Raw genomic sequence first — 16,337 nt, forward strand, 5'->3', positions numbered from 1 at the left:
GCAGACCGCGGGTACGACACTCCGGCCTCTGGGCTTGGCCCCACGCCGATTAGCGGAGCTGGGATGCCACCAAAGATTGATCTGTCCAACATCAAAAGGTATTGGGAGCAATCACGGTTTGAAAACGGCCAGCCTGATGCAGCAACAGGCTTGCGAAACTTCGACCTCAGTAGGGTCAAGGTTCAAAGAACAAGATAATCACAGCCTGAGATTGCATACTCTTTCCTGGCAACTCCGTTGATGCAATAGAATCCCTCCAGGACGATAGCACTAATAGCTGATGGCGTTCGCTCTGACAATTTGGACATTAAACCTCAGGCTCGCTCTTTCGTCTTTCGCGCTTCTGCTGCTCAATCAAACATGCATATTGTCCTGTCGTCACTGCGCAAGCAGAATGTACCTTGTACGCTTTCAAGTGTTTCTATAATCTTCACCGAAATTCATTTCATCTTTTCCCACGCATATCGGAGGCATCTTTCTTCTGACCTGCTAGGTATCCAGCAAGATCAAAACTCTCGGAACTACTACTGGGCCCCTGTCCGTTCATAGCCCGTCCTAACGCAGCTGTAGGCCCTTTCTTCTGCATCTCTTCATACTCGGCTCTCATTTCAGGATCCATGCTCTCCATAAGCTTCGGCATGCCAAAGGTAAAACCAAGCGCGACAATAGCCAACAATATCATAGGATTCTTGAGTAAAGTCAGAGGAGAGAATGCAGGACGTTGCTCGTAGAACTGCTTGGCTGCCAGGACTTTGGGTACGATCGTGAACGTTGACTGAGGGCGTGGTGATTGTCCGGTGGATGAGCGCGAGTCTGGCTGAGATGGCACGAGATTGGCGCCAGTATCAGACCATTGAGTTCCGGGGAACAACTGAGCCACGAATTCGATGAGAATTGGGACTGCGTCGTTGCTGCCAGCACCAGCAGCTGCTAGATCAGGCTTGGTATCTATGCGATAGGACGCAAATGTGTAGTCTCTTGTGTAGATATTCAGCAGGTGCGAACCGGCAGTCGACATATCGTCGAACACAATGCTATTATCCTTCCTTAAGCTAGACCGGAAGACGACGCCATTTGGAGCAGTTATACTGGCATGTGTAGAAGGTGGGAGCGAATTTGGATTTGCCAGGATTTGCGATGGTTGTATCCTGAGGACAAGTTGGGCACCTAACACTGGGTTGAACAGAAGTGAGAACGAGGCCACAAGGAGCAGCATGGTCCTGTGCATTTTGACGGCCGGAAGTGAATATGTAACGCGGTGCAAGACGAAGCATTTGAAGCGTCGTTATTGTAGAAACATACAATTAATGCGTTCATAGCTCTTTGGAGTACCGTAGATCTAGGATGTATACCCGATAAGTCGAGCCGGTGGCTATGCCTAAGCATGCCTGGACGCCGCAAATCTTAGTGCGGAAGAACATTGAATGGGTTGTTACACGGCGAGTTACATCGACCATTACTGTCATTTTTGCTATTGAGACACCATTGTTTCTGTTGCGATTGTCTCCTTTTGATATATTCTAGTCCTACTAGCCACGATGTTAAGCCCAAGCCCGATCTTTGCGTTCCTTCAAAACTTTCGTGCACGACCACATACTGTTTCTTGTTCATCTTTCAACTAGCTTGGATGATATAAAGCCAAGCGAAGAGCCTGATTCAATGTATGAAGTGGTCTTGCCAACAGCTTATGAACTTCCTGTAACCGCTCCCCTGGCTTACTCGAGAAGACTCCGTGGTACAGTTCGACAAACAGCATGCTTTGCGCTTCCTATCGCAAACCGTACATTTAACGTCGGATTCCACGAGTCGAGCTGATCACCGCCAGGATTTGCCAAGTATGAGCTCGCATTAATCTGTCTCGCGTGTCTAGCCGTGTTGTTGAGAGCTTTGTCCGCCTTAGCTCGACGTTTGGTCGCGACGTCGTTCCAAGTTGCATTTAGACTTCGGTCTGCAGCAGGCATAGGAATAGGATCTGGTAGTTCGAGCTGAGCTGTTACTGGTGGTGATTTTCTGGGCACGTTCTCCTTCTTGACTTTTTTCGCCTTCGACTTCTTCTTGTGCTTCTTTTTCTTGGTGGTTGTTGACACACTCTTCTCAGCAGCAGGTGGTACCTGGATATGAGTAGGGAATGTTGGTCGCTTGAAAGGAATTTCATGCTGAATTGATTGGCGCCTCTGTGCTACAGTACCATCATCTCCTTGCGTCAGATCGAGGCCATCCTCATCCTCGTCCTCCTCATTTACCTCGTCTATCTCATCGAACGCATCGAAATCATCGAATTCATCAATCTCAAGTTCGTCCAGAACTGAAAGAGATGCCTCATGCTTTCTGCTCTCCTGCAAGTAGGCATACTTCACTATTGCTGTCTTGTCTGGATTTCCTCTGTAATTCTCAACCTGGACTCTTCTCTTAACAATTGACGTATCCTCGTCAAAACACTGCTGGTCGGAACTATACTGATCAGAGCCTGACTGGGAATTGCATGAGCTCAGATATACTTGGGTAGTGTTGAACGCTGAAGGTAGTTCGGTATTCGACAAAGATACAGAGTTGGTTCGAACACCATCGTGAGCACGGACCTGTCCTTTAGAGACTGGTTGCTGTTTGTGATTCTCTGTGAGTGGTTTAGGACTAATGAGCTCGAACTTCATTCGTCCTGCGGTACCGTCGACGTTGTTGTAAGATCTAATTATGCGAAAGGCAATTTCAAGGTCGGAGAACGCAAGCTCGAAGGTAATGGGGAGTCGAAGGAAGACTTGCTTGCAGGACTGCATGCAGTTTAGTCCGACATCATTGTAACAATCCTGGCGAAGAGCTCTCTCAAGTTGCATCGCTGATGTGCCAATTGGGAAGTTGGAGGCTTCAACTATATAGCTGGCCACGAAAGGTCGAGGAGATGGTAATTGTCCTGGTGGAGGTGTTGTCATTCGTGTAAACGAAGGGATTGGTGCTCGTTGGGGTGCAGCGCAGCGTGGCTTCGAGGTATCTGGTTTGTTGTCGATAGCCAGGTCACCGAATGTCTTGTAGAGAGCACTGGTCGGCTGTTCACTGACGGCAGAATTCTCGATTCGAGGCTTCGTTGCTGCAGCACCAGTGCGCCCAGAAACAGTCAGCTCCTCGAGAGACGTATGACCACTCAGAACCTCACAAGTGCCACCACAAGCAACGCAGCCATCATCGACCAATCTTGTCCATTTCTTGTGACAGACGAAGCACTCAAAAGTGTCCATCTTGTCTTTTGTGGTGCTCTGGACAAGTCTGGGCAAGACTTGATCGTGGGAAGGGAATGTTTTCTAGGTAAAGAAGAACCTGTGTAGGCGGCTTGCGATATATTGGCTGGAATATGAAGTAGTGAAGGTCAAGTTTATTGAATCCAAACAAGCCAGGAAAATGCTCTGCACAAGATGAAGGTCCAAAGTTCGGTCGAGTGATGCCTTCACCGTGCATGATGCGTCGTGTCTCGCTCCTTCCAGCACATTGCGCGTACCTGCATTCTCACTCATAACGTAAAGAGCTCGGCAACTTCGAACAGAAATGTTGGTATGAACCAGGATACAAAAGAGAATGACAAAGCTTATATTTGTGGTACAAAAGTTGAATGTAGTTCATTATTCTACGTTGGCAATGCCTGATAACACGAAGCTCACAGCTTAGCTTTAGGCTTACTTGCCTCTGCATTAGCTTCCTCATACAACTGGTCGAGCAGAGGTCGATACATCTTCACTGCAACAGGTCTCTTCAACTTTAACGTTGGTGTCAGGGTTTCGTTGTCGATCGTGAATGGTTCGAGGCTCAAATGAACAGCGGCCACACGCTCATATCCTGCAAACTTATTCTGTCGTCCAACCTTGTCCAAATCCTTGTGCACAGCCTTCCTGATCTTCTCGTCTTTGCAAGCCTGCTTGATGGCTTCGAAATCCGTTGGAGAGATGCTCTTTCCAAGCACTTTGGAAGCATATGGTGCAAAGATGTCAGGCTGGACACCAAACATAGCAACAAGGCTAGTCTGCAATGAGTCGCCGTGCACAAATCCTTGTGCAAGGTAATTGCAATTTGAGAGGTATACTCCTTCGATACGTTCAGGGGAAACATACTCGCCTTGAGCAAGCTTGAGTACGTTCTTTCTGCGATCAATAATTTTGAATCTGCCGAGCTCGTCGATAGAAGCGATATCACCAGTTCTGAACCATCCATCCTCTGTAAAAGTTTTCTTCGTCTCCTCAGGATTATTATAGTATCCACCGAAGATACTTGTACCTCGCATCAGCAACTCACCACGTGGGTAGGGCATGTCCTCGACATTGTACTCCATATCGGGAACACTTTGAAGACACATCTCCACGGATATCGATACGCCACCACAGTGTCCAGTGCTAAGGTCACCATCCACCTGTGTACATCCACTCGCGTATGTCTCTGTCATACCGAATCCTTGCATGATTCTAGCACCCGTAACAATAGAAAAGAAATCCTGTAGGGCTGGATCTAGAGGCGCAGAACCACTCACGAAGTCAACAGCTCTGTCCAAACCTAATGCCGCCGAAACCTTCTTGCCCCATATCCTATCGTAAACAAGGTGCTTGTTGGTTGGATTCTCCCGTCTTTTCATATTCGCCATCTTCGTGTTTACAACGTGTCTACTTAACGCGCCTTTAAAGCCGGGAGCTGCTAGAGTCTGTGATTTGATGACCCCACCGAAGCGATTGTAGAGTCTGGGAACTGAGGCAAAGGATGTAGGACGGATCAACTTCAGATCGTCCACAAGCTCAAGAATGTTGCCATGAAAGTAAGCGATCTTGCCTCCACTGAACATGAAAGACTGCTCGAGGAGCCGACCAAATATATGCGCAAGTGGAAGGTACGAACACATTACGTCGTCACCATTTTTAGGTGTGGTCGAAACGAGGGCTGCGCTGGTTGCGGCCACAGCGTTCTTGTGTGTAAGGACGACGCCTTTTGGAGGGCCTGTAGTGCCGGAGGTATAGTTGATTGTAATCATATCTTCAGGCTTTGGTGGATTTAGAGGCCGTGTCGAGGCGGCGCCAATAGCCTCTACCTCTGCCATTGAGAAGAACTTCAGATTCAGGTCCAAACTATTGGACATGGACGTCAGTAGTTCCTTCTTCGAAGTGGATTGTTGTTCATTGGCAGCAGGCTCGAGAGGATCCAAAACGATAATGAACTTGAGGTTTGGTAGACGTGGCTTCACCCTCATCAGAGCTCCTACGTGGTTCAAGCTAGTGACCACACAAGCTAAGTTCGCGTGCTTGATGATGTATTCCGATGCTTCTGGTCCTAGCGTGTCGTATAGTGACACCGTAAAGAGAGATTGAGACATACAGGCTAGATCTGTTATCTGCCACTCAGGTCTGTTCTGGCACCAAAGGCCCACGCCGTATTGTGTACCTGTTATGCCTTCTTTTGCATGGATATCCACAATACCTTTTCCGAAGTCATTTCGCCTCTTTTGAACCGTTTCATAGTCTATCCACTGATATGGGTCAAAGGCATTCTTTGCAGAATTATATGGTCGATAACCAAAAGCTGGGGCATGTGGTGTTCGATTGGCTGAAACCTCGAACATGTCGTGTCCGGTACGGATCGCAGGGTCGAGGGTTTCGAGCAAGGCCTCACAGCCATGGTAGTGTCTGTACGCTGGCGTTCGGCCTGTTTTTGTCGTGTTTGGTAGTGGAATGGAATGTGGTTGACCTTTCTCTGGTGGTTTGTGTAACTCCTGCGCTTTCAGGATATGCGGTGCTTTTGACGAGAAGAGTGGCATCGTGGTTGTTCCTAGGGTTATTGCACTTCTAATCAATACGACGTGCTCGCAGCACTGCTGTGATCCAATATCTGACTACCTGTACTGCTCAAAACGGACACTTTACTGAGAGCTGCTACCAAACGATGACAACAACGGTCGAGACGATAAATGGCAGCTGAAGGAAAGAAAGTCGCATGACGAGAAGACAATCCTGTCGCAGCTCTTGCGTACCGAGGCAGCATGCGCTCATTTTACCACATTGGGACTAATCTCCGAAAGAAGTGATGCACTGGCACTCCAGGCTGTCAAAACGGCTTGGCGCTTGCCATGGAGAATCAGTTGCTTCTGAAGGCAGGAGACACAAGACAGTATCTCGAGCAATTGTCTTTCGAACTTGAACACAGCGAGTGATCGTGTGATGTATGGACTGCAATTTGAAGTTGAGGCATGTGACGCAGATAGCGCCTTGTTGAAATTCAATCTTGCCGCGTTCCTGGACCATCACGCGAGAAATGTTGGTCAGTATTCTCATTGACCCCGGAGGAGCATGGACTGAGGCAATCTTGGGGCGTCCCTTAGGCATCGTGGGGAGAGTATAGGCTTGAATTACAAGCACTTCAGTCACTGTCTACTAGTATCATTCACCACAGACACACTCCTGCTTGCATTAGTACTTCCAATCCTGCACTATCTAGAGACACCCCAGATACTTTCACTGTCGCGTCTTCCTGAGACACAAGTTTGTCAGACTTTTGATCGCCTTGGAATCCGATGATTGACGCGCTCCGAACCTTACTGACGCGCTCCTGCCTTTGCTGATATTCAACGCCCATGAGGCACGTTCATGTTTACTCGGAGAACGGTAAGCACGACGCGAGTATATTGACTACTAACAACTTCACTTTCTTTGCCCACAAGGCTCTTTTCAGTCATTATTATAGCTCGTGCTGCACTCTGTTTACTTCCTGCCATTTTGAGTTAGAACCAAGCACGCAATACACGATGTTCCGCCGTCAGTGCGGGGATTATGCTCAAGGTCGAACAGAGACACATACGACAGCATGGCACATGGATATCATATGCTTTGAGGACAGAGGAGATCTCCAACATCGCGAATCCCAACATAAAGCTCTCAGACCGGCTGATACTCCTTCGTCGCTGTTTTGAGCAGTCCAGGTTTCAACATAATTCAAGCATATCTAAGAAAGACTCATCGCAGTAGCAGCAGAAGCCCATTCCAAGACACTGCCCACCACCACAGTCCAAGATGTCAGGGGACGACTACGTTCAACACTTTGAAACCCTCCAGCTTCACGCTGGTCAGGAACCTGATCCAAACACCAAGTCTCGTGCTGTTCCAATCTACCAGACCACATCCTTCAACTTCGATGACTCGGCTCACGGCGCGAGGCTTTTCGGCCTCAAACAGTTCGGCAACATTTACAGCCGTATCATGAATCCTACAGTCGATGTTCTCGAAAAGCGGATTGCAGCTCTGGAAGGCGGTATCGGCTCTGTCGCAGCTTCGTCCGGACAATCTGCACAGTTCATGGTGATTGCTGCTTTAGCTCATGCCGGAGACAATATTGTGAGCACTAGCAATCTGTACGGTGGTACGTACAACCAATTCAAAGTCATGTTTCCCAGGTTGGGCATAAAGGCGAAGTTCATACAGGGCGACAAGCCGGAGGACGTCGAGAAAGCAATCGACGACAACACGAAAGCTGTCTACATCGAAAGTATCGGCAACCCAAGATACAACGTGCCTGACTTCGAAGCCATTGCCAAAGTAGCGCATGCCAAGGGTGTGCCCGTTATCGCAGACAACACCTTCGGCGCAGGTGGCTATTTCTGCCAGCCTTTCAAGCACGGTGTAGATATCATAGTACACTCGACAACAAAGTGGATAGGTGGGCACGGAACGAGCATTGGTGGACTGGTCGTCGATTCAGGCAACTTCGACTGGGCAGCTAATGCGAAGAGATTTCCACAATTCAACGATCCTGCTGAAGGATATCACGGCTTGAAGTTCGTTGACACTTTCGGCAAGCTCGCCTTCCTCATCAGGACTCGAGTGGAGATATTGAGGGATCTTGGGAGCTGCATGAGTCCTTTCAACGCCCATCAGTTCATCATAGGCACCGAGACACTAAGCCTTAGGTGTGAAAGACATGCATCGAATTCCCTGGCACTAGCCCAGTGGCTAGAGAAACACCCCAACGTAGCCTGGGTAAGCTACCCTGGTCTCGAAAGTCACGCCAGCCATCAGTTGGCAAAGAAATACCTCCCGCGAGGATTTGGTGGTGTCCTCAGCTTCGGCGTCAAAGGCGGTGCAGACGCAGGTTCACAAGTAGTAGACGGATTCAAGCTCATAAGCAACCTGGCAAAGTAAGTCCAAAACTTTTCCTCCTCCCCGCACCTCCCGAACACATACTAACCACACCTCCTCAGCGTCGGCGACGCCAAAACCCTCGCCATCCACCCCTGGACCACAACCCACGAACAACTAAGCGATCAAGAAAAGATCGACTCCGGCGTCACGGAAGACCTGATCAGAATCTCAGTCGGGCTAGAGCACATCGACGACATCATCCGCGATTTCGAGCAGAGCTTCAAGGCGAGCGATGCGGCGAAAACGGGAGGAGGAAACCCGGAGAATGCGGATCAGAAAGGGACGACTGAGACGCCGGCGGCATTAAGTGGGTCTACCTGATCTCTTATGTATGTACGAATAGAATTTGGTGCAATTACCTGAATTGGTGCTGATTTTGGTGATTAGCAGCTCGCCTGTAAGCTTCGAGTACATAGTCAGGATCTATACGCGAAAATATAGGAACTTCTCGTGTATCGTTCTGTGTCTGTAGTATTTTGGCAGGAGGGATCGGCAGCGACTACATACATACTTCAATTTGCTGACTACAAAGTCAACATAGAAGATAGTTTGAACCATAGGATCAGGTACTCAATCAGTCAACATTCCTAAGCTTCCACACAATACCAGTCAAGATTCCGCCCGTCGCTATCATCAGCAAGCAGAACGTCGCGATCGCCCAGAGCAGCCTTCTCCGTTTCATCTTTCTTATTGCTTCCTCTGTCAGCACTGGATGTGCTTCTCGTTCACCCAACTCTACCAATATAGCCCGGCTACGGATGTGTGATTGATGGAGGGAAGCATTCGCGATCCCAGCTCCCTCTGCATGTGTAGATAATCTGTCTCGGTCTGCTCTGGGTAGCAGTCGGTTTGCGCCACGGGTGGTCGAGTACGGAACAGAGAAGAAAGCAGTGTCATTGAGAGAAGTTTCTGTCGCATCTCCGTTGCAAAGACCTTGAAAGTGGATAGGACTTTTTAGCCGCTGTCTTTCGGGTGTAACAATCGTGTCGACCGTGGGTGTCGAAGGTATTCTGGGCAGCGAGGTCAAGTTGTCGCTGGGTGATTGTGATATCTGGCCCTGATTGTTATTGAAGTCGAATTTGAAGGCCGTTATACCTCGCAGTCTTTTGTGAGGTCTGGTGTCCCCACCAGCAAATATGCTATTAGACCTCGACTGACTTGAGGCATTCTTTGGGGATCGTCGGGCCGAAAACAAAGATGACCTTGAGGCAATGTGTAGCGTCCTCTGGCAGATATTCGGCTGTCCGCGAGAATGGGTAAGAGTAACTGAGTTAGCTGAATCAGTTTTACCATTAGAGGAACGCCTTTGCTCAGGCGGACTTGGTGGGATGAAGAGCGCGGACCTCGCGACAGGTTTCCGAAGTCCTGTATGGTGAAACGCTTGACCTGCAGGACTCTTGCTAGACGACTTGTGGTATACCTGCCAGGGCTTGACTGTCTCCTGACGTAAACCAGCAGGATTACTGGGGAGTGACCCTACCGGACTGTTAAAACATTCAGGTTGAGAGCGCTGGAAGAATCTTGGAAGAGCAGCAAGCACATCGTGGGAGAACGAGGATGCGGATTGTGGTGTAGTGGTTAGCAGCCGGATGGAATTTCGATGCTCGGGAGGCGAATGCTCCCCATCGTGCACTCGACTGCCTCGAGATCTGCCCGACGATGGAGGTGAGGATACGATCTGGTCAGCCACAGGCCATCTCTCACGTCTGACATAGTCTGGAGACCTAATGGTCCGTGGTTGGAGGTTAGGTAGGGAGTCTACAGGTCTTGGAGGTCGTGCGGGTCCTCCATATTTCGGCGTCGAGCTTCTTGTTAAGGAGTTTCTGGAAGGCCTATATGGTGCGACTTCGGGCAAAGGAGGAAGCGGGGAGGTTGGCGGCGGCGACGATGGCGGATCTGTTGGTCGTACTGAGAATAAGGTCCTTGTTGAGATGAGCTGATGAGATGACGGGTCGTGAGTGATATCCGATATCTGCTGCATCTCTGAAGCAAATCTCAGTCCGAATGTGCTCGATAAGTCAAGCCATATATGAAGTCACATAAGGGTAGATGTCCTAATTTTGTTACTTGATTCAAACAAGGTCACTTTTAGCGACCACTTGCGCCGGAAGAAGTCCATTATGTTTATGCTGGTTGCTGACTAGGTCTTGTGGCATGATACAGCTGAAAGGTAGGTCACGAGTAACACAACGTCGGCTTCTGTGACACATGGACGGTTATTTACATGTAGTATAGGCACACGTTATAGGACAATGCAAAGCCAAGGATCTCAGATCGGAGGCCAGTTGACAATCTTGCTATCGATAGAAACCCGTTTCGAAGACCTATGCTGGTAAGATCACAAGCCACAGAGCCTGCAGATGTAGGACATGAAGCAGGAACCAGACACGTGGTCGCAAGATATGTCTCTGTTGCGCAATGTGCACCAAACAAGCTTGAAGTTCCTGAAGCCGCTTATGTTGTGGTCAAGTGTGAACAGCCGCATTCTAGTAATTGATGCATTCTGCGAGTCGCCTCTTTTTATTTGAGGTAGTTGTGCAACATGAGTTTGGGTAGCAGTTTTCATTTTGAAAATGCCGAAAGCATCGTCCTGATAGAGACCAAAGTCGGAGTGAGAAGCAGGTAGGATCAAGTCCGTAGGTTTTGGTGATTGTCTTTCCAAGCGCGCAGCGATGCTAGTTATCACGATTTCAGCTGTGATGATTGTCATACCTTTGCTGTTTCAGTTTCCGGTCTGAGTCAGTGTTCATATATCGGACGGCAAGCGAGACCTGAAAACCCGGGGTGATTCGGCCTTGGTTCATCGCGGCAGGGTATGTATCTAGAGAAACCTGCAACTCATGTCTGGTACGGGTGTCTGACAGGTTGTTGCCACAGTCGCGACTGCCTGAATAGGAAGCCTCACATCGATTTTAGGAGTTTCTGACAGGGACAGTTCGGGGGGCGCGTGTTAGCATCTGGGTCTACCAATATTGTAGCGACTGAGGAAGTGTCAAGGTCGCTTATTTTGTGGTATCTAAGTGCTGGCACCACCTTACCACGTCCCGTCAAGAGTACTCGCCGATCTACATGACATCTTCTCTCGAGGTGTTCCGGCAAGTTCTCGTGAGTGAAACATTGGTGCGAATTACTCGAGAACTAGTACGCGAATGTCAGATGTCAGATAGGAAGACTTAAGAACGTGATCCTGAATGGGCAAGGACGGTTGAGTCAGCACTCAAGGAGGCCGGAATTGGCCCGTGGAGAAGGCGGGAGAATTAGTTTCATCTCCTGATCAATTGGTTCGAGCTTGCCGTGTTCTTAGCCGATGCATGGCCTTTGCAGTCCGAGTCTCTTACTTCAATCGTTGCCAGAGACGCGGGGTACGAAGGCCGTGAGTTCGAGCCGACAATGATGGAGGATATATACTCTCCCGCAACATACCAGCTGGTCCAGCTCTCGAGACACAAAGTTTGCGCCTCGAGCTGTTTCAGCAGAACCTGCGATCATCAAAGATAACATCCTCATACACGAAGAGAAGACCTTCACTACCATAGCCTAGGTATCACTCAGATCTTTTTCCAAAATGGCCACCAATGGAGCTCAGCAATCGGCTCAGCATCGCTTTGACCCCAAGTTCACTCAGATGGTCATCGATGCAACAGGACCCAAGGCTTCACCGAGAATGCGAGAAGTCACAAGCTGCCTGATCAAGCATCTTCACGACTTCGCAAGGGAAATCGAGCTGACTGTCGACGAGTGGTCAGAGGGTGTAGCTCTCATCAACTGGGCAGGACAGATGAGCACTGACAGAAGAAATGAAGGTCAGCTTGTTTGCGACGTGCTCGGTCTTGAATCGTAAGTTCTCATACATAAAGGGTTTGTGCAAGTTTAACAAGCGAACTAGGTTGGTTGATGAAATCACCTACAAAAAAGCTGCTGAGGCGGCAGACTTTGCTACCCAGTCAGCGATTCTCGGACCATTCTTCAGACACGACCACCCGTTTCGAAATAAGGGCGACACTATCACCTTCGATACACCGGAAGATGCACAAGTCACGTATATGCATGGTGTGGTAAGAGATGCGAAGACGAAAAAGCCACTTGCCGGTGCCACCTTGGACGTCTGGCAAGCCTCCACGAATGGCTTGTATGAACAACAAGATGAGAAACAGGTTGATCACAACTTGCGTGGCAAATTCAAGACGGATGAGAATGGAGAATATGCCTGGTACTGCATCAGACCAACGCCATACCCCATTCCTTTCGATGGTCCAGCTGGAAAACTTCTCCAGTTACTTGACCGACATCCATACCGACCTGCACACATTCACTTGATTGTGATGCAGGAAGGCTTCAAGCCCATTACAACTCAAATATTTGACAAGGACAGTAAGTACCTTGACGACGACTCTGTCTTTGCTGTCAAGGATTCTCTGGTTGTTGAGTTCGTGCCACGAAAGGATGATCCGAAAGCTCAGTTTGAGCTAAAGTATGACATCGAGATGGCACCAAATGATGATGATAAAGCTGAAGGAACAGTGCTGTCAAGCAGCTCCTGCTGATACAAGGATGTGGACGCAAACACTATTTGAGTTGACTTTGCAGGATGAGGCTGTATTTCTAAGACTTGCATTTTTACATGGCAGTTTTTTCATCACGTCAATTCAGCCACAATTTCTTCGCATGGTCCTGATTTCTATTCACTTAGGTTTAGGTGTTCTTGTGCATGCAATCGTAAAAACCTCGTTAATCACACGTATTCCTCTTCAGCTGCTTGCTGGTATAGTCGACAAGCACCTGGCAGATTCCTCAGCAAGTAGTTCCTGCTCATGGCTGGAACGTGGGGACCCCCCCGATTTGACTTTGGGGTTGATCGAGCTATTTCCTGAGCTTAAAAGCGTGTTCTTCTTTCTCGATCCGAGCACCTGACCCACTTCTCGGATCACAACTTGCATTCACTTTCTTTCGTACCATCAGTATCTCACATGATCGGTTAGGACGAGCAAAGTATCTAATTGAGTCCTTCACGGTCTCGATTAACGTATCGGATGTGTTCCGACGGAGCATGAGGAAGATGTGAGCGAAGCATGCCACGTCCCCGTGTCAAGGATGAGGACAGAAGACGAGTAGCGAGGTGAGTAGCTTCCCGACCAGCGGAAAATGCGTCAATCTAAGCGTCTATGTACTTACGCATGATCTAGAGCTTGCGATACCTGCAAGCGCAGGAAAGAGAAGTGTATTGCTACCAGAGGAGAAGTGAAAGTGAGCATAGCTGATACGTCGTGTAGGTGATGGTGGCGACCCTTGTCTTCTGTGTCGTCGACGCAATAGAGAACCAGAATGTACCTACACGCTGGCCAGGCAGCGCAGAAGTATTCAACCGCGACCAAGCTTGACCGAATCCAATGCCTCAGCATCCTTACAGCTTGGTCCAGAGTTGGCGGAGGCATCACCGGACGATGCTGAAATCGCAATCGAGTCTCTGTTGACTTTGTCAGGGAGTAGAAGCGCTCCAAAGACACCCGCTCCCGAGTCTGCTTATGTACCCTCAACCGTTGCCCATGCTCCAGTGCCCAAACTAGCCCGACTACTGCGAGATGGCCATGGGAAGTTCATCTTTGTTGGCGACAGCAGTAACTTGGCGTTCTTGCAGAACATCCGTCGTCTGGCTCGTACAGCAATAGGCGACTGTGGCTTAACTTCAGATCCCATGAGACATGCCATGATCGAAGCTATACCAAAGGACGTGCACACACCAAAGACCCCTTCGGCTATTGACCTAAAACCGTCCAAAGCAGAAGCGGAGAACTATGTCGGTCACTATGTACTTGCTGCCAGCGGCGTCGTTGACCTCTTCGACAAATCAGATATTTTGCAACATTTGGCTTCCTGGACAGAGGAGACCGTTACCACGAATATCGCCACAGACTCGATCTTCTACCTTGTTCTCGCGATTGGCGCTCGAAATTGCCTGGCTAACAACGATGATCTTGCTGAGCAGTACTTCAATCGAGGACGGGAACTTGCCATGTCGAGCTTCATGGATGACCCTAGCGTACTGACGGTTCAGTCTTATGTCTTGATCGCCATGTATCTGCTCACGGTTTGTCGAAGAAACGCCGCATTCATGTTGCTTGGAATCGCTGTACGTGCGGCATATGCACTGGGTCTGCACAGGAGTGACATTTCAGCACTTTTCGAGAGTCGTGAACGAAAGACACGAGAACGAGTGTGGAAGAGCCTGCGAGTCCTTGATCTGTTCCTCAGCACTTCACTTGGAAGACCTCCTGCCACTTCTGAGGTGGATGGTGGGAATGTTGCATGGGAGGGCAAGACACGAGTGTACGACGATGTGCGGACGAGTAACATGACTTCGAGTGCCATGCTGCGAATCTGCTTCATCTTTGAGCGTATCCTCAACGAAGTCTATTGCAGGAGAGAAGTCGATGTGCAGCTTGTCAACAGCATTTCAGCTCAGTACAGGGACTGGAACATGGCACTGGACATTGGCCTTGATATTGATGGTCTTGCGGAAGAAGAAATTGCCATTCCCAATATTGGTCTCCAACAAACTATTGGTTTAGCCCACCTCAAAGGTGCCTACTACTGGTCTATCATCCTGTTGACGCGACCCTTCCTGATATTTGACGTCTCTGCCAAAATCAACAAGAACGACCATCGTCGAGAGTCGGTATCACCTCCTACTCCCAAAAACACTAGTACGACAACACTAAGCGAGGCTTGTATCGATGCAGCTCTTCACTCGATTGAAGTAGCAACCGATATTGTGCACGATCCTGGCTGTCCGAAGCGCCCGTTTCTGGTAACCAATTCTATCTTTGTTTCGGCGTTGGTTGTTGGGCTGGCAATGTTTGGAGACTACGACAAGTCTTTCCCTCTGCTCAGCAGTCTTGAGCAGGCCAAGGTCGTGCTGGGAAAGCTTGCGAAGCATGATCCTAGTGGTCGCAGATTCTTTATGATTATAAGCTATCTGCAAGAAGCGGCGCTTGAGCACATCCGAAAGCGAGACGAATTGCAAACTCAGCGCAGACGACGTGGTATTGAGAGCATCTTCGGTGACTTGCTCAATCGCGAGCCGCTGAACCAGCCGACAGAGTCAGAGAAGCGTCCAGTCGAGATAGCCACCACGGGCGACTCAAGTGCTGTCTCTGCTGACACGCCGGAGCTGCCTCTGAACAGTAAAATCGAGGACGCGTCAGGTAAGAAAGGGCCTACGCTCACAACTTCTGGTACTCTCCTACCCTCCAATCGAGAAGAAGTGATGCAAACAGACCCCAGTGCACCTGATATTGGTGGTCTCGGGGACGATTTTCTTAAAGAGTGGCTGCCTACTGATCCCGATAATTTCAGTTTGCCTTCGTATGCTGAGGAGTTCCCTCTGTTCAGTCTCATGAACGACTACACGTTAGGTGAAGGCTATCTTCGCCTTTCCTAGGACCGGGATGTGTGTTACAGAAGCTTTTTTCTAGCTGACGCTCTTTCCACACCATTGCTTCGGTCTATGTAAATAGTCAGCTGCTGATATATCCAACCCGCCAGGAACCACGAGAAGAAAGCGATGATGGCGATGTAGATTGCGGTTGGCACAAGGGATCGTGGAAAGACGTTCAAGAGATATGGATCGAGGATCAGATCGACGTGTACAGGCGGTACGATCTCCATCAGCGTCTTGTTGAGACTAAAATAGTCTGCGGCGGCCTGTATTCGTAAGAAAAGGAGACTAGTGTTATCAGCGCCAGCGCTCGGCACGTATTTCGAGGCTACCAGCTCGTTGACATCAGATTCAGCTAGGGCATCACGTCGTGAGTACGAATAGGTGCTGAGCGAGGAAATCAAGCCAGACGTTTCGAAACTCTCGGCCATCGTATATGTGTCGAGTCGGAACACTGTAGGTTGAGTGGCCAGCCAGCAAACCCGAAGTTCGTATCGCTGCCCTGGCCTCAGACCTTCGAGCAGAGCCCATGATTCTTCGCCATGCGGCTTGTCGTCCGATGGGAACGAGGCGTTCAAGTACTTTCGTATCTTGAGTCTAGCAGGATTCAGTGAGTATAGAAGAAGGTTATCAATCGCAGCATCTCTTGGTATTGGAACGTGTTCAGGAGCCGTGAAGATTGTCTTCTCCACGTTCGCTAGGGCATGTAGACACTGTATGACGAGGAACAAGGTCGAAAGAAGATGCAT

At 49.2% G+C, this 16,337-nt stretch overlaps 6 protein-coding genes across 6 annotated transcripts; 2 read left to right on the forward strand and 4 right to left on the reverse strand.

Moving 5' to 3' along the window:
• Positions 1 to 445: 445 nt before the first annotated feature.
• LTR64_004982 (uncharacterized protein) lies at positions 446 to 1,228 on the reverse strand (the record flags this gene model as incomplete). The annotated part of the gene is made up of 1 exon (XM_064899325.1): positions 446 to 1,228. The coding sequence occupies one exon, from the start codon at positions 1,226 to 1,228 to the stop codon at positions 446 to 448; it is 783 nt and encodes a 260-aa protein (XP_064755282.1).
• Positions 1,229 to 1,715: 487 nt separating this feature from the next.
• On the reverse strand, positions 1,716 to 3,230 carry LTR64_004983 (uncharacterized protein; the record flags this gene model as incomplete). The annotated part of the gene is made up of 1 exon (XM_064899326.1): positions 1,716 to 3,230. One exon carries the CDS (start codon positions 3,228 to 3,230, stop codon positions 1,716 to 1,718), a length of 1,515 nt encoding a protein of 504 aa, XP_064755283.1.
• Positions 3,231 to 3,643: 413 nt separating this feature from the next.
• On the reverse strand, positions 3,644 to 5,779 carry FAA2 (medium-chain fatty acid-CoA ligase faa2; the record flags this gene model as incomplete). Its single annotated transcript, XM_064899327.1, has 1 exon — positions 3,644 to 5,779. One exon carries the CDS (start codon positions 5,777 to 5,779, stop codon positions 3,644 to 3,646), a length of 2,136 nt encoding a protein of 711 aa, XP_064755284.1.
• A 1,249-nt stretch (positions 5,780 to 7,028) lies between these two features.
• On the forward strand, positions 7,029 to 8,474 carry MET15 (Homocysteine/cysteine synthase; the record flags this gene model as incomplete). The annotated part of the gene is made up of 2 exons (XM_064899328.1): positions 7,029 to 8,149; positions 8,213 to 8,474. The coding sequence occupies 2 exons, from the start codon at positions 7,029 to 7,031 to the stop codon at positions 8,472 to 8,474; spliced, it is 1,383 nt and encodes a 460-aa protein (XP_064755285.1).
• Positions 8,475 to 11,718: 3,244 nt separating this feature from the next.
• Positions 11,719 to 15,591, forward strand: LTR64_004986 (uncharacterized protein; the record flags this gene model as incomplete). The annotated part of the gene is made up of 3 exons (XM_064899329.1): positions 11,719 to 11,990; positions 12,040 to 12,524; positions 13,424 to 15,591. 3 exons carry the CDS (start codon positions 11,719 to 11,721, stop codon positions 15,589 to 15,591), a joined length of 2,925 nt encoding a protein of 974 aa, XP_064755286.1.
• Positions 15,592 to 15,605: 14 nt separating this feature from the next.
• LTR64_004987 (uncharacterized protein) lies at positions 15,606 to 16,337 on the reverse strand (the record flags this gene model as incomplete). The annotated part of the gene is made up of 2 exons (XM_064899330.1): positions 15,606 to 15,655; positions 15,689 to 16,337. The coding sequence occupies 2 exons, from the start codon at positions 16,335 to 16,337 to the stop codon at positions 15,606 to 15,608; spliced, it is 699 nt and encodes a 232-aa protein (XP_064755287.1).

The sequence above is a fragment of the Lithohypha guttulata genome, assembly GCF_036872675.1.
Source record: "Lithohypha guttulata strain CCFEE 5908 chromosome Unknown scaffold_3, whole genome shotgun sequence".
Lineage (NCBI taxonomy): Eukaryota > Fungi > Ascomycota > Eurotiomycetes > Chaetothyriales > Trichomeriaceae > Lithohypha > Lithohypha guttulata.